At 58.1% G+C, this 14,387-nt stretch overlaps 7 protein-coding genes across 7 annotated transcripts; 2 read left to right on the forward strand and 5 right to left on the reverse strand.

The window, feature by feature from the left end:
• Nucleotides 1-295: 295 nt before the first annotated feature.
• J3D65DRAFT_318721 (uncharacterized protein) lies at nucleotides 296-1,531 on the reverse strand. The gene is made up of 3 exons (XM_066795325.1): nucleotides 1,374-1,531; nucleotides 1,010-1,327; nucleotides 296-962 (listed from the first exon to the last, which is right to left on the reverse strand). The coding sequence occupies exons 1-3, from the start codon at nucleotides 1,411-1,413 to the stop codon at nucleotides 580-582; spliced, it is 741 nt and encodes a 246-aa protein (XP_066655865.1). The 5' UTR covers nucleotides 1,414-1,531; the 3' UTR covers nucleotides 296-579.
• A 30-nt stretch (nucleotides 1,532-1,561) lies between these two features.
• J3D65DRAFT_621217 (transcription initiation factor IIA, gamma subunit-domain-containing protein) lies at nucleotides 1,562-2,194 on the reverse strand. Its single transcript, XM_066799933.1, has 3 exons — nucleotides 2,096-2,194; nucleotides 1,884-2,031; nucleotides 1,562-1,830 (listed from the first exon to the last, which is right to left on the reverse strand). The coding sequence occupies exons 1-3, from the start codon at nucleotides 2,134-2,136 to the stop codon at nucleotides 1,687-1,689; spliced, it is 333 nt and encodes a 110-aa protein (XP_066655866.1). The 5' UTR covers nucleotides 2,137-2,194; the 3' UTR covers nucleotides 1,562-1,686.
• A 126-nt stretch (nucleotides 2,195-2,320) lies between these two features.
• Nucleotides 2,321-3,513, forward strand: J3D65DRAFT_621222 (putative vacuolar ATP synthase 22 kDa proteolipid subunit). Its single transcript, XM_066799934.1, has 5 exons — nucleotides 2,321-2,462; nucleotides 2,509-2,543; nucleotides 2,597-2,688; nucleotides 2,738-3,046; nucleotides 3,092-3,513. Exons 1-5 carry the CDS (start codon nucleotides 2,405-2,407, stop codon nucleotides 3,198-3,200), a joined length of 603 nt encoding a protein of 200 aa, XP_066655867.1. The 5' UTR covers nucleotides 2,321-2,404; the 3' UTR covers nucleotides 3,201-3,513.
• Nucleotides 3,514-6,207, forward strand: J3D65DRAFT_621227 (uncharacterized protein). Its single transcript, XM_066799935.1, has 7 exons — nucleotides 3,514-3,795; nucleotides 3,843-3,883; nucleotides 3,932-3,969; nucleotides 4,017-4,238; nucleotides 4,286-4,605; nucleotides 4,652-5,196; nucleotides 5,263-6,207. The coding sequence occupies exons 1-7, from the start codon at nucleotides 3,532-3,534 to the stop codon at nucleotides 5,849-5,851; spliced, it is 2,019 nt and encodes a 672-aa protein (XP_066655868.1). The 5' UTR covers nucleotides 3,514-3,531; the 3' UTR covers nucleotides 5,852-6,207.
• On the reverse strand, nucleotides 6,090-9,027 carry J3D65DRAFT_318797 (uncharacterized protein). Its single transcript, XM_066795326.1, has 2 exons — nucleotides 8,792-9,027; nucleotides 6,090-8,742 (listed from the first exon to the last, which is right to left on the reverse strand). Exons 1-2 carry the CDS (start codon nucleotides 8,868-8,870, stop codon nucleotides 6,266-6,268), a joined length of 2,556 nt encoding a protein of 851 aa, XP_066655869.1. The 5' UTR covers nucleotides 8,871-9,027; the 3' UTR covers nucleotides 6,090-6,265.
• A 130-nt stretch (nucleotides 9,028-9,157) lies between these two features.
• J3D65DRAFT_645364 (isopentenyl-diphosphate delta isomerase-like protein 1) lies at nucleotides 9,158-10,041 on the reverse strand (the record flags this gene model as incomplete). The annotated part of the gene is made up of 2 exons (XM_066802209.1): nucleotides 9,158-9,741; nucleotides 9,810-10,041. 2 exons carry the CDS (start codon nucleotides 10,039-10,041, stop codon nucleotides 9,158-9,160), a joined length of 816 nt encoding a protein of 271 aa, XP_066655870.1.
• A 253-nt stretch (nucleotides 10,042-10,294) lies between these two features.
• J3D65DRAFT_587458 (uncharacterized protein) lies at nucleotides 10,295-14,282 on the reverse strand. The gene is made up of 2 exons (XM_066797767.1): nucleotides 13,475-14,282; nucleotides 10,295-13,423 (listed from the first exon to the last, which is right to left on the reverse strand). The coding sequence occupies exons 1-2, from the start codon at nucleotides 13,818-13,820 to the stop codon at nucleotides 10,446-10,448; spliced, it is 3,324 nt and encodes a 1,107-aa protein (XP_066655871.1). The 5' UTR covers nucleotides 13,821-14,282; the 3' UTR covers nucleotides 10,295-10,445.
• Nucleotides 14,283-14,387: the final 105 nt, after the last annotated feature.

The raw sequence follows: 14,387 nt of genomic DNA on the forward strand, positions 1-14,387 counted from the left end.
AAAAGTGGCATCCTAGAGCGAACCCTAGAAGATACCAATGGGAGAGATTTGAGAGCGCAATACCAGGAACGACAGTGAACACTCGAGATGGACTGGAAGGAACATGGCGGGGGTGGTCTTTTAGAAGCCCGTCGACGAGCGTGTATGAGACATTTCCGCAGCTTCGCAGATGATGTATTTCGGGCCTGCTTTCCCTTGTATGATGAAATTCGATGCGACTGAGAGGAACATGTTGCTGATGTAGTTTGGTGGGGTAGACATGAAGAGGCTTGGTGGTTGAAAACGGCAAGACAAACAAAGCCAACGAAAAGCTGGCAGTAAACGCGAATGCAGCCAGTCTCGACCACAGAGGAAATTTGTTTGACATTTTCATCTGCAATTGGATCCCAAGCATCTCAGTGACCAGTTTCCGACTGGCCCAATAGCTGTGATCGTCGTATCTGCGTTTAGCAACCTCGACATGCAAACAGCTCGCCGGTTGCCTTTGTTCAGTCGCCTTATTGTACCATATTCACGCCGCCGGTCAACCTTACCTTCACCTCAACGCTCATTTAAAGAAAGTCGTGATTCATCCCACCTTTAATCGAAGCTCGGAGCGAGAGCGATCAAGCTGAAGCGCGAATCACCACCAGCAGCCTCGACTTCACGCTTGATGAAAGGGCGGACACCAAGATTGAGAGCCTTTTCGGACAACACATCGTCATCGGTGGACAAGACGCCCCGGTTGAGAGGGCCCTTGCGCCTGCCGTCCAATTCCCAGAGATGGTTGTCTTCTGCCTTGATGAAGCAGACGTAGTGAAGGTCGACACTTTCATCTGCCTCTGGTGCTGCCGTGTCGCCGCCAGATGCTGCAGCCTGGTGTGCACTCTCGAGAGCCTTTGATTCGTAGAGTAGGTCGGCGCGCGCAGTCGGAGTGAGCGGAATGGCATCGTCAATCAACTTCGCAAGGTCGCTACCGGGCTCTGCACGTCGTCAGAATACTTCACAAGGTGAGGAGAGATTTACGCACCAACATGCGACCTCGCCTGGCCATTCGAAACTCCATGCAACAGTCCCATCAAGCCGCATGCATTGCGAATGGTTTGCTTGTACCAGATGACCGGTTCCTGAGGTCCTGCGCCCTCGTACTCTGGTTTGGAGTCGTCTTCCTTGAGCCTGAACTGCTCGTATGTTTGGGAAACTGGAAAGACGAGCAGGAGAGCCAAGGCTGGCCGCGGGACAAATGACAGGAGTTCTGGTTCGTCGATGCTGAAGACGTCGTGGAAGGCGAATTGTTTGGAGAAGCCGAGCTTGTGGACGAGTGAGGTCATTACCTCTGGGTTGTTTTCTGAATCTGTTAGTTGCGAGAGGTGATCTGCGAGTGGCGATCATACCCAGAGGAATGAAGCTCTTCCTAGAATTGGAGTCGGCCATGTTGAATTGGTGGAGGTGTGAGGACGATGGTGTAGAAAGGTGGTGGTCGCGCGCGGGGTGTCGAGTTGGACGCGCGCGTTGCGCCCTATCGATAGCCTCATATGACGCATCACTGCTGCCTTACCCGGCAAGTTTGCTAAACACCAACAACAAAGGTAAAAGCAAGCCATTCCATTTGCTAGAATTGGGTATCAATTTGTCCATTTTGATGCGCCATGTAGCCCAGCCAACCAAACGCCAGTAGATGCTCCCAGAACCAATGTGCAATCCTCCCTAGTTTCCAGGCCTGCTGCTGTTGTTGCTGACAATCTTGATCTTATCGGCCGGCAGCGTCTGCGAGTTGTCCATTTTGAACTGGATGTCCTTGATGATAAAGGTCCAGACGTCGTCGCAGAAGCGGTACGTGTCGAGGTGACCCTGGTTGCGCAATCAGCGCCGTGCCGCCGGCGAAGCTGGGTGAGGCCAAATACCTTGAAGCTCATCCTCGTCTTGACCTTTTCTGAAATGACGTCGGCCAGGGCCTTGTCGAAGTTTTGCATGATCTTGATGGCCAGCTGCGGCTCCATACGCCGAGTGCTAATCAGCTCATCGAGCGTGTCCATCAGAGTCATGCCGATGCTGCGTTTGTTAACACATGTCACGGCCGGCGCATCGCGAAAGACAGGGCGAGTGCGCAAAGTACCTAGTCTTGCGATAGATCTCGTAGTAGTTGAGGTCGCTCATGGTGGTCACACGGGTCTGGAGGAGGTACGGTAGAATGGGAGGTGAGGTGGGTGGTTGGTAAGGTGGTGGATGATGGAGAAGTGGGACCCTGGGTGAGGTAAGCTCGGCAATCACGTGGGCGGCCTGAGCGCCTCCCGCCGGGCTCTCGACTGCTCGACGTTGCGGAGCTCCATCCAAGCATTCACGTCAGTCTTCACCAAGATCCTGCCCGCCGCATCGAGCGTCTTCTCTCTGCCGCTCGTCTCGTTCAATCCAGAGCTCCGCCAGCATGAGTCTCACCTATGGCGCTGGAGGCGCCACGGCCGCCTTGACGGTCATCGGACTGTGTACGTGGTGAAGCTGTCACGACCGTTCGACGCTAACATCTCCCAGATATGCTGTTCAACGGAGAGGGCGAGGCATTCAACGTATGTCGACAGATACCGAGCTATCCCGCGCACAACTGACGACCCGCCGCTAGGTTGGCCAATTCCTCGAGAGCGTTTCACCGTACATGTGGGCAGACATGGGCATAGGCCTCTGCATTGGCTTGTCAGTCGTAGGAGCTGCATGGTATGTTGGACGGCACATTTGAAGCTGGGGAAGTGCTGACATCTTCAAGGGGTATCTTCATCACCGGTAGCTCCATCATCGGCGGCGGTGTCAAGGCGCCCAGGATACGCACCAAGAACCTGATCTCCATCATCTTTTGCGAAGTCGTCGCCATTTACGGCGTCATCATGTCCATTGTCTTTTCGTCCAAGATCCAGTCCGTCAGCGGCGACGCGCTCTACTCGGCATCCAACTACTACACTGGCTACGCTCTGTTTTGGGGAGGAATCACGGTGGGCATGTGCAACTTGGTTTGCGGTGTCTCTGTGGGAATCAACGGCAGCAGTGCTGCGCTTGCCGATGCTGCGGATCCCAGCTTGTAGGTCTCATCAGCCACTCTACGCGACGGTTCTAACGTTACCAGGTTCGTCAAGATTTTGGTCATTGAGATCTTCAGCTCTGTGCTTGGTCTCTTTGGTCTGATTATCGGGCTGCTGGTGTCTGGAAAAGCTGGTGACTTTAGCATGGATTGAAAAGGCAATTGAATGCGCATTGAGCGAGTGGGTGCACATTGTGCCAAAGGGCGATATCCAGTATGTCTGCTTGGATTGAGCTGGAGATTTTGATCTTGTGCATAATTAGGGTCTGTACAGTAAGCAAGACGGGCGTAGCGGTTTGTTTTATTGAGTGCAGCAGCGACAGGCAGTCTGTTTTGGCTGTCATGAATACCAAAGGCCGTGATGGTTTGAAGTAGATGTCCTGCGTGTAGGTGCTCTTAGCTGCGGTTGATGGATGCCGTCACTCGGTTCCGCAGATCATCCAGAGCGGGCACCCGCGTCATCGGCAACCCTTAGCCACGACACAATGTTACCCCTCAGAGCCGCCATCCTCGTCGTCTCAGAAACCGCGTCCAAGGACCCGTCGACAGACAAGTGCATCGATGCGTTGAAGCAAGTCTTTGCTGCGAATGGCGGCGACCAGTGGGCGGTTGAGATTACCGACATTGTGCCCGACAGCGTGCTCGACATCCAGCGCTTCGTCCAGCGATGGACGGATTCCGAGGATGCAGTCAATCTCATCGTTACCAGTGGAGGGACGGGCTTCGCTACCAAGGATAATACGCCAGAGGTACGGACTCGTCGCGCAGGCCACGATTCGTGCTGACCAGACAACAGGCCGTGACGCCTCTGATTCACAAACATGCTCCAGGATTGGTGTAGGTTTTTTGCATTGATTGATATTTCACTGCTAACTCCATAAAAAGGCACGGAATGCTTGCTGCTTCCCTCCAAGTGACACCTTGTAAGAAAATTCACGTTGCGCGTCTTCATCCCACTTACGACTTTCAGTCGCCATGATGTCGCGGCCCGTGGCGGGAGTACGGCACAAGACCATGGTCGTCACGTTACCTGGCTCTCCCAAGGGCGCAAAAGAAAACCTCGAAGCCATTTTGAGATTGCTACCTCATGCTTGCACTCAAGCTGCTGGTGCTGATTCGCGCCAACTCCACTCGGGAGGTGTAAAGAAGCTGGAGAGCGAGGCAGGCGTCTCGTCTGGAGCCAAACCGGGCGGTAGGGAAAGCCCAAAACTAAACAGATATATGCTCATACGATTCCAGACCACAAGAATGGGCATGGTCACGGTCATCATCACCACCATCACGGCCACGGTCATGCCGTTCCTCGGGCGCACACGAATCCCGACGACCGCCCTCAGTCCAACGACCCGAGCGCCGGTCCAACCAGGAGATATCGATCTTCTCCTTATCCAATGCTCTCTGTCGAAGAGGCCTTGTCCTTGATCTCAGAGCACACGCCTCATCCCGTCGTTGTCAAGATTCCCCTCAACGACAAGGCGATTGGGTGCGTCCTCGCCGAAGATATTCAAGCGCCAGAAAACGTCCCCGCCTTCCGTGCCAGCATAGTCGATGGATACGCGGTATGTATTCTTTCCCAATCCCCGCTGCCATACTAACTTGCAGTAGGTCAGGATACCAGAGTTGGGGGCCTTTGAAAAAGGGGTGTACCCGGTGGCTCTCGTTGCTCATGCTCAGGCGGGCGTGATATCTCCACTGCAAGAGGGGCAGATAGCCCGCATCACGACCGGAGCACCGCTCCCTCCAGACGCATCTGCAGTCGTCATGGTCGAAGATACTGTCCTCAAGAGCAAGACAGCCGACGGCGAGGAAGAAGCAGAAGTCGAGCTCCTAACGTCGGACATCAAGCACGGCGAAAATGTCCGCGAGGTCGGCAGCGATGTGCGCGCCGGCGACGTGGTCATGAAACAAGGCGAAGGCATCACCGCAATTGGCGGCGAGCTGGGGCTGCTGGCGTCGGTGGGCGTCAAGGAGGTGACAGTGTACAAGAAGCCCGTCGTCGGCGTGCTCAGCACAGGCGACGAGATTGTGCAATTCGACCGCCCCGGCGACCTGCAGCTGGGCGAAGTGCGAGACACGAACCGGCCGACCCTACTCAACGCCGCACGCGCCGCCGGCTTCGAAGCCGTCGACCTGGGAATCGCTTCAGACAAGTGCGTAGCCTCCTAGCCCCTGACACACCTCAACACCGCAACGCTCTGCTAACCACGCACACCTAGACCCGGCACGCTGGAAGCCAGCCTGCGCGACGCGCTGCGCAGTGTCTCCGTCGTCATCACGTCCGGCGGCGTCTCGATGGGCGAGCTCGACCTGCTCAAGCCCACCATCGAGCGCAAGCTCGGCGGCACAATCCACTTCGGCCGCGTGTCCATGAAGCCCGGCAAGCCCACGACGTTCGCCACCGTCCCGTTCAAGGACAACGCCGGCGAGCCCGCCTCCCGCGCCGTCTTCTCGCTGCCCGGCAACCCCGCCAGCGCCGTCACGACGTTCCAGCTGTTCGTCCTGCCCTCTCTGCACCGCGCCAGCGGCATTCAGCCAGCGGGACTGCCGCGCGCGCGCGTGCGCGTCGACGCTGATGTGCGCTGCGATGATAGGAGGGCGGAGTACCATCGTGCGCTCGTCCGCGTGGCGGCGGACGGCGCGCTGTGGGCTAGTAGCACGGGCGGGCAGCGCAGCTCGCGGATCGGCAGTTTCAAGGGGGCGAATGCGCTGTTGTGTTTGCCGGTCAAGAAGGGGGTGGTGGCGAGGGGAGAGCAGGTCGATGCGTTGATGATGGGGGCGTTGGTCAGTGAGATGGGTTTGTCTTAGTATCGGGTGCGTTGGCTTCACGTACGTAAGGCATGGTTGAGCGCTGATTTGGAAGCCTGACATCTCGCAACGTCCTAGTCATCTTTCCTCCCATCTGACGCAATGTCATGTTTTTGAGCACACATCTATCTTTAATAATCCAAAGTCTTGTCCTTGGAAGCATCTCGTTCAGTACATTCTTCTTCTCCTTTCTTTTGTTCCGACCTGAGTCCCGAGCACACGAATCACATTCACACTCACGTTCATTATGAATGAATTAAGTCCACAAGGCAAGGAAACACACAGATGACCATCATCAGTTAGTCAGTCTACCACCGCCGGTCTTATCAAACAACCAATTACATATATTTGACCACGACGGCGACACGAAATGAGTACCCACAGTAAACAAGCTACCATACTAAGACTTCACTGTCAAGTTCTCCTCCTCTTCCTCCTCGCCGGCCCACTCATCTCAGCACGCCGCCTCTTCCTGCCCCACCCATGCGCTCTGTACAGGCTTTGCTGGAGAGGCCCAAGAGACTGCGGCTGAAGACGCACCTTCGCGCCCACCTTCCTCGTAATCGGCTTGCCGTTCGGAGCACGACAGTGGCCCAGTAGAGAGCACCGGACGCAGTCATCAAACTCCTCAGGCGGCTCCCAGTTATACTCCCTCTTAGCTTCCTCGATCAGCCACAGGTCCTTATGGCACTCATTCATAATCTGCTCCGCAGGGAAAAACATCGTGCGCTTGAACTGGCGCTGCCGCGGCGGCGCCGCGCCCGGCCGCACCCAGCGCAGGTGGTGCAGCAGCTGGCAGATGGTGCGGCAGTCGATGGCGCCGTGGGCGGCGTGCGTGACGGCTTCGACGGCGAGCCCGAGGCGCGCGAGGTGCGGGTCGGCGTCGTTGAGGGGCAGCCCGAGCGCGACGGCCCACGCGTTGAGGATCGTGTGGATGCCGCAGGCGAGCTGGCCGCCGGTCTGCGTCGCGGCGTACCGGACGGCGAAGCGGCCGCGGGGGAGGGGCTGCGTGGTGTTGTCGGTCCACCAGCGCGTTTTGCGGATGAAGTCGCGGACGTACTGTTGCCTGGGACCAGAGACTTGCGGGGGTGGTGGAGGTTTGCCGGTTTCGGGGTCGATTTGACCGCGCGTTGGTCTTTTGGGACCCGTGCTGTCGTAGACGTCGACGGTGTAGTCTGTTCCCGACTTGTCCTCCACGACGACCGCCAGCACCGTGTGCCCGTTGTCCTTGGGATCTTTCGGGTTGGACATTACGACGGGCAAGATCAGATCACGACGTCGCCGCGCAACGTCGGTCCTTTGATCAGGGACCGCGGGCCTCAAGCCGGAATCCTCGGGGTAAGTGGCCATGCTGTGCACCGTCGGGCCGTACACGCTGAAAGTGTGGCCCCGACCATTAAGACTAATAGCTTCCGTGACAGCCATGATTGCCATTACCACCGCGTCGTCGAAAAGGGGCATGCCCAATCTGACGCAAAAACGCGAAGTGGGCGGTACCGGTCCGGGTGGGACTGGCTGGTGTAGAGCGTCGTACTTGGCCTGAGGATATTCCGGTCTGAAGGCGTGGATGCTGCGAAGATAGGATTGCCCCTGCGTGGCTTCGTTCGTGATGTCCGGGATGCAGTGGCTGGTGGTGGGACATGCCTTACAGGTGCCGCAGTGGTTCTCGACAGGACAGCGGGTGCATCCTTGACCTACACCAGACCCCTCGGGACAGTGGCTGGCGACGTTGCATTTGGAGCATCCGGATTGCTCTCCATTTTGCTGCTGGTCTTGAGGAGTAGCTGGCAGGACTTGGAGAACGGCTGGCGGATGATTTTGTGGTTGATTTTGTGGTTGATTCTGCGGTTGATCCTGTGGTTGATTCTGTGGTTGATCCTGTGGTCGATCTTGTGGAATGTCTTGTGGTTGACCTTGTACTTGGTGGTCTTCTGCGACATCATGCGGAGTGCCTTGCGTCCCCTCCCCACGACCATCATCATCGCCGCTCTCATCACCCTCCGCCCACGCAATCCCTTGCCAAAGCACGTCAACCTCCGCATCGCCCCTCAAATCGACCGTGCTCCCAAAAAGCCCCAGTCCCCAATTCGCATCAAACGCCGGCGCCCTCTTAACAACCTTCAAATGAACCAACAGCGCAAGCAGCAGCGCCGGCGTCGCCTGGCCCTGCACCGCCGACGCAACGACCGCCTGCGCGTACTTCTTCTGCTGGTCCGTCCACTTGGCGTCTTTGGTGGCGAGCTCGAGGCCCAGAGCCAGCGCCGCGGCGATGAAGATGACGGTGAACTTGCGCGCCGTGTCGTCAGAGCGGCGCGCAGCTGTCCAGGTGTAGGCGATGGCGGGCAGCTGGTCGTCGTCGTCGTCGTCGGCGGCGGCGGCGGCGGCATCGAACCACGCGCCGCGCTGCAGGAAGCCCGTCACATCCGTCTGGAGAGCCTGGTACTGTGCCGGCCGCGGCAGCGCGTGCGAGGTGCTGTAAAAGTGAATCTCGACAGTGGCGCCATCGTCGGCGAAGAGCGCGTGGACGAGCAGCAGCTGCGTCTCGGTGCCTTTGACGTGGCGGGTCCACGGGAACAAGATGTTTTTCTTGCGTCGCCATATGCGGCGGTCGAGATTCGCGTTGTTGGGTTGCTGGCACGCGTCGATGCGGTAGAAGCTGAACTCGTCGTTGTTGGTGCTGCTTTGGCTGATGGCTTCGGTGACGCTGAGGATGGCCCTGATGAGCTGGTCGTCTGTTGGTGCTGTCGTGACGGGGGCGGGATTGGGGTATTGGGTTTGTAGATGGCCCAATGGGTTCGACATGTTGGATTCTGTTTGCTGGAGCTCCTGAGACTCGTTTAGTCGTAGACTCGTTTTCCCTGACGTCTTGAAGATGTCGCAAATCAACAACTCTGACAGCTCAAGTCAGCGAGACGTCTCTTGTAAAAGGTGGGACGATACCATTTCCCTTTGTTGCCCACGCCCAAGCAATCAAGCAGTCTTGCTTTGTCAACCCGATTCCGGCGGGACGACCATCCATCAAAGCGGTTCGTTCTTTGTCGGTCAAGACGATGTGATGGTAGCTGCGGCAGTAAACTCGACATTCGACACGGCGGCATTGTGGACGCCGCAGATGCTGTAAAGTGTGAGAATTAAATCGGCATACATGCGTTCGAATGGAGTGCCATGCAAGAAAATGATCAACAGAATACAGTGGCTAGAATGCACGTCCTCGCCAGATGGATGCTTTCTTGCTTGCTTGCGCGCTGGGTATACACCACAGTCTTGTCGTCCTGCTCGTCTTCCATCACCGTTCCCCGCACCAATCTACATCCGCCGAATATGCTGCTCCTCCTCAAACGCGACGACATCGCCCTCCTTCTCCAGCTTGTCCCACCACGCAAACAGCATGTTCTCGCAAATGAGCTTGAACCAGGGGGTGAACTTCAAGTCGGGCTGCGCAAACATGTCCCTCAGCTCGTCCTTGGTCACGTAGCGGGTGTCGCGGACCTCGTTCAGGTTGGGCTCGACGAGCACCGCGTGCTTTGGCTTCGCAAACAGGATGTAGTCGATCTCGTGCTCGCCCCACTTGCCGTCGCTGGGCGCCAGGTAGTGGATGCGCGTCAGGAACTTGAACGCCTCGGGCGGCACCTGCGCCGCGGGGATACCCAGCTCGTGGCCCAGCTTGCGCGTGGCGGCGCGCTTGGCGCCCGCGACCGACGAGGGCAGGTCGGCGCCCGTCTCGCTCGGCGTCCCCAGCGGGTGCGAGCAGCATGTGTTTGTCCACATGTCCGGGAAGGTGATTTTCTCGCTCGCCCGCTGCTGCAGCAGCAGCCGGTTTTGTTGGTCGAAGAGGAAGACGGAGAAGGCGCGGTGCAGGAGGCCCTTGTTGATGTTTTCCATGAGGTGGCCTGCGCGGGCGGCGTCAGTGGTCTGTAGGGATCGGTGGTGGTGGTTGTGGTGTTGAGGGTCGACGTACAAACTTTCTTGCTTGCGCTGCCAATCGGCACGTCGTTTTCGTCCAGCACAATGCACACTTCGTCCATCAGGCGGATCTGCTCTTCGTCGTAGCCAGCCAGGTCGGCGTCGGCGCTGCGGCCGCCGCTCTGGCGAGCCTGGCCAATGACATTGGTGTCGACGTCGCCGGCAAAGAGGCGGAGGATGTTGTCGGCGGTGATGGCCGTCGTGGTGGTTGTGGTGGTGCTGCTCATGTTGGGCGCGAGAATGCAAAGGAGCGTCGATTGAAAGAGCGAATTGAGGGGTGGAGAGGGTGGATAAAAGGCGTCGAGGCGGTCCCTGTCCGTCGGGGGATTTATAAATTGTTGTCGACGGGATGGCGTTGAGTCGCGGTTATGCAGGCCAGCGGCCAGCCAGGCCGGGCCAGGGTCCAGAGCGGGAAGACAGCCCCGCCTCCGAGAGCCACAGCTGCCAAGCCCCTACAACGCTTTTATAAGTCAAGCTTTATTCAAGCACATCAAAACTCATGTATAGCTCTAATTGTTCGTTCCTACTGTGAGCAACGGACCCGCGTTGACTCGGTGTCCGACGACAATCCCTGTTGATCCACCCTGATCCGCTACCACGTCTCATCAACGCCGAGGTATCTACGAAAACATCACCACGCCCGCTTCTTCCCCTTTGCCTCCTTGGCTGGCGACAGAGCCGGAAACTCGTCAACCTCCTCATAACCCCCAGTAGCCACGCCATCATCTTCATCTCCATCTCCGTTATCCCTCCTGCTCTGCTCCTCCGCCAGACTCAATTGCAATGCAAACTCCAAATCCTCCGCCTCCTGATCGCGACTGGGTCCTGCGTCTGCCTCTGCCTCGACAGGAGAGCGCCTCGAAGAGCCTGCTCGAGGCGAAGATTTGCGAGTCTTGACTCTGATGGGGACGTCAAACGCGTCGACGTCGTCACGAGGCAGAGGCAACTCTGCGCTCGCCTCGCCAGCCTCCAACAGGCTCTGCCGAATCGCCTCGGCCAAATCATCATCCACATCCTCATCATTATGCATGGGCGGACTGCTGGACGGCGTGACGGTAGGAGCAGCCGATGACACAGCGCTCGACTCCAGACTGCTGGCCTCGCTCCGTTTCCTCTTGGCCTCATCCGCCAAACTCTCTTCCGAAAGCAGAGCCGCGTACGCCAAAGCTTGCTCCTCGTCATCGATGAGATCAACGCCAAACCGACCAGCAAGACGCTCGGCCTCGCGCTCCCGTTGAATCTGCTCGCATTCCATCTCGTACTGCTCACGTTCCATGTAGCTCCTCAACTTGTTGCGGCCCGACGCCGAAAAGCCTCCGCCTCCATTGTGGCCGCGCTCGTGGTGCCGAAGCCTTCGCTTGCTGCTCTTGTACGCGTCGGCCGCGCTAGAGCTGTAGCTCCAGCAACGGAGATGATTGCCGAGCGAGACAACACCGCGGAGGACAGTGGGGTCGGGGTCGAGGCAAATGGCTCCGGCAGCATACATGTTGATGCCAACGCCGTGGGTCGAGGCTTGCGCCTGAGCCAGAATACGTCGAGCGCGGGACGAGAAGCGTGAATTGAGTGTCCTGATAGGAGACATGGTCGAGGCAAGCGGATCCCACGACTGGACGAGCCCATCACTGCCGCCGTGGACGAGGTACAGAGCAGTCATCCCGAGACAGGAAATCTCTGGCGAGTCTGTATAAATGACGCGGATCGGGTCGACTGTATTAACGCGTCCGGCAGACGGCCCCACCGGCGCACGCATGTCCCAAAGAAAGACACTTCCGCTCTTGGTGCCAGCCGCCACGAGACGAGCTCGCTGGCCCGGAACATCGGCAGGAGACGCAGGTTGGCTCTTGTCTGACAGAGGCGAAGCAAAGGGCGACGACGCCGTCGAAGAGCCCGAAAATCCAAAGATGGGGTCCTCGGATAGAGTCATCGTTGCGTAGGTAGAAATGTCCAGAGTCGTCGCAGCTATCTCAATATTCTTGGCGCCAGTAAAGACCAGTTTCGACGTGCGCCACTCCTCGATAGAAGCAGCTCGTTCGGGTGACGGGGCGTCAGACCGGACAGGATCTCCAAACAGCGAACCAGTCACTTGAGCAGCGTCCTTTTGCGGAAATGCAAGACGTTTGTTCGGGACTTTGAGACGAGTGTAGCGCGTGACAGCCGCCCGAGAGTCCTCATCAAGCCCACACTGAATCACGACAACAGCTTCTCCCGCATCATTGCCATCATCGCCGGCAAAGTCGACTTCCAGCCTCCTTCTCATGTCCCAACCAAGACAGGCATGGCGATAGTCCTTTGGCTGGAGGCGGAAGTAGGGTTCCATTTCCAGAGTCTCGGCTTTGACCTGTTCTTCACCAAGACACATGCCATCCCACGACGACCTGGGCGAATAGCTGGGGTCCGCCGTCTTGGGGTCGCGGTACGGATTGGGCCGAGCGACGCGTCTGCTGGGCTCGACGAGATTCCAAAAGACGGTGCGGCCGATAGCCCAAGACATGCGCTCCAACGTGGCATCATCCAGGCCGCGAGGAAGCGACCCGGGCGTTTTGGGCAATTTGGACAGGTAAAAGACCTCGCCCAAAGCGTTGAGAGCAGTGCACCAAACGCGGCCTTGAGAGTAACGCTTGGACGAGTATGATTCGTCGACCGCAAGCGCGATGATGGGCACTCCGGGACTGAGGACCCATCGCGCAGTGACTTGACCACGTCCAAACTGCGGCTCTTTCAGAGGATCGTCAGTGCCCAAGCTGTAGCTGCTGACGACTCCAGACGAGGAGCCGACGAGAATGCCAATCAAGCCGTCAGTCAGTGTCGGAATGGCAGGAGACTTGGCAATCCAGACGGAGCAAACAGCCTCGAGCGACGCAAACAGACGCGGGATTCCCAGCTCCGGCTCATTCAACTCCATGGGCAAGGACAGAAATCGTCCACGCATCTCCTTGGTAGAGCGATAGTGGATGGAGCCGCCGGGAAAGCCTTCTCCCAGCACCGATCCGTGAGGCTGGCTGACGTCCATGACATTGGGATTGCCGACGATGTTACCAGCGCCCAATCCCCACATGGATCCGGCATAGCGCTCGTAGAATTGCGGGAACAGGGGCAAGTCCGTCGAGCCCCATTTGCCCGTCTTGGCCTTAAGCGGGTCGCTAATCGAAGCACTCCCCAAATCATCGGCTCCGTGGATAAAGGCGGCAGTGCGTTGATTGAGGGCGGTGCCCCAGCTGGCGTGCAGGTGGTTGACGAGGGAATCGAGATTCGAGTCGTACATGGTGAAGGCCTGAGGCGACTGGACTTGAGCGCGCGGATTCGCCGGCAGAGCCATGGGCTTGCCTCGACTGAGCGATCGCAGCAGGCGAGTGCGCAGAATGTACTCGCTCCGCCAGGACGCCAGAGCCGTGAGCCGGGCAAAGGCGCGGCGCTCGGTGCGCACGTCATCTTCATCGTCCCCCAAGGAGTCTGCCGTGTGGACGAGCGACTGGGCGCCGAGGAAGAAGCGCGCAAACGCGCTCCGCCACGCGTGCGGCGTCGTGACCAGCGCGTGGAAGCGATGGCACACGAGCGACACGGCCGACAGGTCGGTCGGCGACAGATGCGATATGGCGTGCGTCAGGATCTCTACAGCAGGGTCAGCCTTGCGTCAGTCGCTCACAAACGCGAGCAACCCACCATTCGGAAGCTTCGTGATGGCACAGTTGTTGTCGCCAGACTTGGGGCTCGTCTTGATGACTTCAAAGAGCGGGCCGGAAGCTCGCCTCTGAGGCGTCGTCGCCAGGGCGTTTGCGTACTCGTCGATTCGGTTGCGTAGCGGCGGCGGCGGCGGCGGGCTGCGCTTCAATCGCGGGCTCTTGACTGCACCTGCGCCGGCATCGCCTCCCACAGCGTCGCGAGAGCGCTGGGGAGTGAGCGGCTGGTCTGGCGCGTCGAGTCCATGCTGGGGCGAGGCGGGATCGATCTGGGGTTGGGTCGCGGGGGCGGGCACGTTTGGAGAGACGTCGGAGGGCGCTGGGTGCATAAAAATTTCGCAAAGGGGAGTTGGAGCGGTGGTCGACTGAGCGGACACGTTTGCTCAGTCGTATGGCGTTTGGGCGAGCGGTCGCGGTGGTTCGAAGGCCTGAGGTGTGGTTGATGGAGTTGGTCAGAGATTGTGACGTTGAGATGGATTGGGATGACTGCCGGCTCTTGGCGGGTCGGCTGTTTCGCTTGGCGGTCGACGTCCGGGGATTCGATGGTGATAGAACAAAAGACTGCATCAGGTAACGACTCGTATTGACTGGCTTGTAAAGACTGGGGTAGTGGATGATAGGGTGCAAGGTGTAGCTAGTTAATAGGAGCCGGTTTTACCCATCTGCTCAGTCACTTCCCAAAGCAGTAGTCTGTTACTGCCCCAACAATGGACTTTAAAGACAGCAAATTTGAGATTTGACTGGAATACTATCGACTTTTCATGTTGAGTGCCGCGATGAAATGGAGTGTTGCAGTTCAGAACGCTCTCGCTCATGATGCGTCATCGAGAATCAACCACTGTACAACATCCTTCTCACCAACAACGTCGTTCCAACCCACCGACCTTTTCACATCT

This window comes from Phyllosticta citribraziliensis, assembly GCF_038025025.1.
Source record: "Phyllosticta citribraziliensis strain CPC 17464 chromosome Unknown J3D65scaffold_5, whole genome shotgun sequence".
Taxonomy (NCBI): domain Eukaryota; kingdom Fungi; phylum Ascomycota; class Dothideomycetes; order Botryosphaeriales; family Phyllostictaceae; genus Phyllosticta; species Phyllosticta citribraziliensis.